Source organism: Nematocida homosporus (assembly GCF_024244095.1).
Source record: "Nematocida homosporus strain JUm1504 chromosome Unknown 4530, whole genome shotgun sequence".
NCBI classification, from domain to species: Eukaryota; Fungi; Microsporidia; genus Nematocida; species Nematocida homosporus.
Window position 1 is genome coordinate 1 of NW_026250596.1, and position 5455 is coordinate 5455.

The following is a 5455-nucleotide window of genomic DNA, read 5'->3' on the forward strand; positions in this document are numbered from 1 at the left end:
AGGAATACCTCCCGATCAACAAAGATTGATCTTTGCTGGTAAACAATTGGAAGACGGCCGGACTTTATCTGACTATAACATTCAGAAGGAAAGTACTATTCACTTAGTACTACGCTTACGAGGAGGAGGTAAAAAGAAGAAGAGAAAGGCTTATACTACGCCTAAGAAGGTAAAGGAAGTGCGACCTAAGATTAAGTTGGCTTGTTTAAGACAGTTTGAGGTGGAGAAGGATGGCCGAGTGAAAGTATTGAAGGAATCTTGTGCTCAATGTGGACCGGAGATTTTCATGGCTAAATCACCCGAAGGGTACTTCTGTGCCAAGTGTTATAACACGGTGCTACCTCAAGCAATGAAGTAATAAATGGGTTTTAAGTTTGCATTAAGTTAAGTTTGGTTTGGTTGTGGTGGGTTTAGTATTGAGTTAGGTTTAGGGTGAGTTTAGTAAGTTGTGATATACTGAGGTGGATTAAGGGGATGTTAAAATGTTTATAATAAAATGAGTTAAGTATTGGGTTAGTAGATAAGATATGAGTAAGTATTGAGTTGGGTTAAGTTAGTAGATGAGTAAGTATTGAGTAAAGTTTAGATAAGATAAGAGTAAGTATGTTGTTAGTAGATAAGATATGAGTAAGTATGTTGTTAGTAGATAAGATATGAGTAAGTAGATAAGATAATATAAGATATGAGTAAGTAGATAGGACAAATAGGATGTTGAGTAAGTGGTTTATTGGGTTAGATGAGATAGAGGGGTTGGGAGTTGTTGTAGGTGGAGTTGGGGGTAATGCTGTTGGAAAGTTCGGTTATGCAGGTAAATGGTTGGTAGAAGTAGACTTGGTCGTGGTGGGGGCTGAGGAGAAGTTTGAGTTGGGCTTCGGAATTGCTTGGGGTGGTGGGGTTGTCTGGATTGAGAATAAAACTAGTGAATGGGTAGTTGAGAAGTTGGTGGATGTTTTGGTCGATCCTTGGGGCGCGGCAGAAAGGACAGGTTTTCTCTTGGTGGAGATTGAACCAACTGGTGGTACAGTTAATGCAAGCGAAGTGGGAACATTTGAAGTAACAGAGTGCGGTGAAGGTAGTGGGTGGTATGTGTTGGTATAGGAGTGAGTTGAGACGCGGCTTTTTAGAACACGGTTCGCCATTGCTATTGTCGTTGTTATCTTCGTTGGTGCCATCGGGGTTGTTGTTGGGGTTGGTGTTGCCATTGTCGGCGGGTAGGAATAGTCTAGCATCACAAAGTGAACAGATGATGCTTTCTCGTGCATCTCGATTGTCTCGGAGATGTTTGACGATTGCCATGAGAGATGATTTGGTGGTGAGGGCCGTGGGGATGGGGATGGGGATTTTAAGTTCATTGATTAGAGTGAACATTTGGGTTAGTAGTGTATGTGATACGGCGGTGAATTCGGGCTGGGGGTTAGGGGTATGGAGTAAGAGGTGGGTAAGATGGGGTTTAATGGCTATTTCAATGTATGTATTGGGCTCGGAATTGATGTCTTGGATTTGAATCGTAGTGAGTTGGGTTAGGTCTAGAAGTAGATAGTCTTGGGTGGTTAGTTGGGCCTGTTCGTTGGGTGGGACTTGTAAGTTGGCTAGGTAGAGTGTGGTTAGGCCGGTGAATCGGCAAGATATCCAGCGGATAATTGTAGTGAAGTCTGTTTGAGTTAGTGTTTGGCCGGGTGTGAAGTAGAGGTGTAGCTTTGCAACCGACCTTCTTAGTAGTTGGGAGATTTGGAATGGATTGGTTAGGCTGGCTTGGTAGTGGTTTGAGTCATTGGAAAGGTCGGTTAAAGTAATGCTAGAGAGTAGTAGCTCGCTTTTGCTTAAGATAGTTGAATTAGGGATGGATATCCAGGTGAGGTAGGTTTTAAGGGGTATGTCTAGAGGAAGGATGCTATAAGTCCATAATTTGCGTAGGACTTCGTGGTATGGATCAAATGGGATTCCTTCTAGTTGTAGAGCTAGTTTGTGTAAACCAAGACTTAGGATAGTTTCGCCTTCTTGTCTTTTATCCTCTATGTACTTGAATAATGAGAATTGGCCGGGTTGTGGTGGTTGTGGATAGTTTATAAGTTCATTTAGAGTGGCGAAATCGTTAATAACGAGTGATGTGATTGATTGGAGCATGGGATGGGTAAGAAGTTGGACAATAGCTAGGTTAGTGAATTTTTGGTTGAGGACGTGTACTTCGATTGATCCAACAAAGTTGTAATAGCCTAGCAGCCAATAGATAATTTGATTATCGACATTGTCTATTACTAGCCGACGGACATTGAAGTTATTGTGGATGCCTTGAGCTATTGCTTGATTAGAAGCATTTATGTCAAGTAGGCTATTGGAGCTATTTACACCTCCTATATTTGATATCTTGACTTCGGTGGCGGTGAGGTTATGGAATATGGACAAAATATGTATGCATCTTTCGATTTCTTTGATTGGGTTACCGGTTGGGGACCCGTTAATACTGATGGTCGTATAACGTATATTCTCACAGAAGCTTACAAAGTGTAGGTCTGTGTATTGCTTGAGAGACGCATCAAAGTCGGGGTGATCGAGTTGAATTAAGACTGGTGTTTTAAGCTCCCAATCTGGATCACTAAGCGCTGTGCCACAGCAGGTGATATCATCATCAATTTCCTGGGGAATTTCTGGTAAAGCATTGATCTTGCAAAACATGTTTATGGTGTCATACAGGTCGGTTCGGTCCAATTTATAGTGGACGGAGACGGTGCCAGTTATGATACCAAACTTGGCTAATGCAGCTGGGCTGTAGACGAATTTGTATAGATCTAGGGCACGACAGGGCAGAATAGGGGAAATTCTAGCAACAACAACGTTGGAAAAGAGATGTAACTGGGAGGGATACGGTAGTTGCGAGGAAAGAAGCATTCTTTGAAGACTATGAGACTCAATAGAGAAATCAGAAATAGCTCGAACATGAATGTCACTTTGGTTGTTTCTGGCTAGATATAAAAACACTTCCCAAGTTGACTTCAGAACTATTTCTGGGTGCTTAGCCGTAGCATTATCAAGCCCACTTAGTGTTACTTGGATGCCAGCAGAGCCATCAATGATGATTTCTTTACATATAGAAGATGATGTGCGGAGAACTCTAAGATCAATATTAATGGGTTTGGGTGGTATAGCAAACGAAAGAGAATAATCAGAGGTTAAAGATAGCTGACTAAGGAGATGCGCATCATAAACTGCACTGCCCCTTAAGAAAACACGATTAAATGGTCGCATAAAGAAGACACCACTAGGTTCTAGGTTTGGAAGTCTAGTTCTTCTGGGAGTATAAAGCTCGAGTTGGCAGGCTTTCTCATAAACAGCATACTTAACCGCATCCTCTGCTTCGCTTTGACTGGCACCCAATTTTATCAGGCGTGTGTAGTCTTGGTTCTCTAAAGAAGGACATACGCATTGGTTCATTGTGTCACAATCAAGTATATTAGACACTCGAGTAAGAATTAAGAGGTTTATCTGATGAAATATTGTTGTGTTTGGCTCCCAAATAACATGGCCAAATAGGACCTTGATAGTAGAAATCTTTCTTAGCTCTTCTAAGGCCACATGGGCAGTGATTAAATCAGGATATTCGGGTAGTTTAAATCGGAGATGCGCGGGAAAACACGTTACTGCATACATAGGAGGAGTTGTTCTTATCGGATTGAGTTCTGTTGCAGGCTCTTGTTGCAGGGTAGATACATATGGTTCTATCTGGACTTTGGGATCCTCTACATCAAAGCTAAACCCAATTGTCTTTAACGTTTTAATCATTTCTGCTGGAGTTGGTAGTGTTGTGCTACTGTTTGCACTTAGCTCTAATTTAGCACATGTTGCATTAACACCACATAACAACCCAATCCAAACACACAATCCAAGACTAACCCAATAGTAACTAACTATTCTTAAATACGATTTCTTAGATTCAACTGAGATGATCATTTAGATTTGAAATAACTCTAAAAATCAAAATTACCCAAAAAGGAAGTTTGACAAAAGTATACATTTCCTTTTTAGGCAATGTGTATGGAGACTACATATTGTGGCACGCCGAGCATGAAACTCGCCCAGTTTGAAATAAAAAAGCCCTCAGCATGTGAGACTTGGAGATTATCTTTATTGAACCAAGATACCAACCAAATGGGCCTCCTTTTTGTCTCTAGGACCAGGAATACAACCTTTCATCCCTAAGGGTAGATTTAGAAGCGGATGGTGCTATATTTTATTCTACTATATTCTCTCGAGCGTTTTAGATAAGCTGTTATAGATTAGGTGGTGTTAGTGTTTGGTTGGATAGGGTTCATTGGCCAATGCCTACTCTATTAAAGACATTTCTTGAGACGAGCATCGATGTGATTTGTTAAATAAATATGATTGTGTGTGGATGACGTCATATTGAATTGTAGCGTAGATATGTAAAACTAAATTGGTTGAATCAGATTGACTCTATTAAAGTTGCAAGACGTAATTAGCTGGCAAAACATCAGGTAGATCTTTGGGTTGGGTTAGTAGTGGTCGTATTGGTTTGGTATTGGTTTAGTATTGAATAGACATACTTAGAAAGTAAGTCTTTTTGATATTCTACTAATTTAGAGAATTTGCTTGGCTAAGACTAGAATATTTTTGATATTGATATACTATAACCTATAAATAAAAATATAAGATAGCAACTTGTAAAATGAACAGAAGGTTAAATGAATACTCTTTGAATGTTTATCAAGTAGTTTGCTTGGTTATTGGTTTGTGTTGTGTTTGGTGTAGTTCTGATGAGGATTCAGATGAGATGGAGTTGTCTGCTAGATTTAAAAGGCTCATGTTAGATATAGATAGTCAAATAGTATCGGAATATGATGAGATAACCAATGCAATAGACGAGCTGAAAGTCTTAAGGAGGAAACAAACAAAGCAAATAGATGTAATAAAGCAGGGCCAACAGAACCTCAAGGAAGAAGAACATGAGGCTTCTGAGAACATGAACTCAACCCAAAGCGATTGCAGCTTCTCTGACAAATCAAAGAATCTAGTCGAACAGGAGAAGATTGATTCGATATCTCTACTAGTCAGAGAAGAAGTAGTACATAAAAGTATTGATGTAATTGTCCGGAAACTAAGTGAATGGTTATCTGAATGTAAGGAGACTTGGATACAAAAGGAATCGCAAACGGAGAGCATAGATACGCCAGAAAATCTAACAAAACGACTAAACCAAATTGAGAGTAACTTAAAGGGCCTACAAAAACGATTCCTCGAATTAAAAAGAAGCGGATTTGAAAGTGATCGTCTAATCCCACTAGGCGCCCAATATCATCCTACTGGATTAAAAACCCGATTCGTTACGATCATGGTAACAGAACTAATGAAAATAGTGCCTAAGATTGATATATCAGAATGGATTCATCTAACAAAAGTTATGGAATCAAAGATAGATCAATTCTTGATAAATGATGAACCC

The 5455-nt window shown here is 39.8% G+C and overlaps 3 protein-coding genes across 3 annotated transcripts; 2 read left to right on the top strand and 1 right to left on the bottom strand.

The window, feature by feature from the left end:
* NEHOM01_2443 (ubiquitin-small subunit ribosomal protein S27Ae) lies at positions 1-358 on the top strand (the record flags this gene model as incomplete). Its single annotated transcript, XM_051491319.1, has 1 exon — positions 1-358. A coding segment is annotated over one exon (358 nt), but the record flags the coding sequence as incomplete, so codon positions are not given.
* Positions 359-732: 374 nt separating this feature from the next.
* NEHOM01_2444 (uncharacterized protein) lies at positions 733-3945 on the bottom strand (the record flags this gene model as incomplete). The annotated part of the gene is made up of 1 exon (XM_051491320.1): positions 733-3945. The coding sequence occupies one exon, from the start codon at positions 3943-3945 to the stop codon at positions 733-735; it is 3213 nt and encodes a 1070-aa protein (XP_051347280.1).
* Positions 3946-4681: 736 nt separating this feature from the next.
* NEHOM01_2445 (uncharacterized protein) lies at positions 4682-5455 on the top strand (the record flags this gene model as incomplete). Its single annotated transcript, XM_051491321.1, has 1 exon — positions 4682-5455. A coding segment is annotated over one exon (774 nt), but the record flags the coding sequence as incomplete, so codon positions are not given.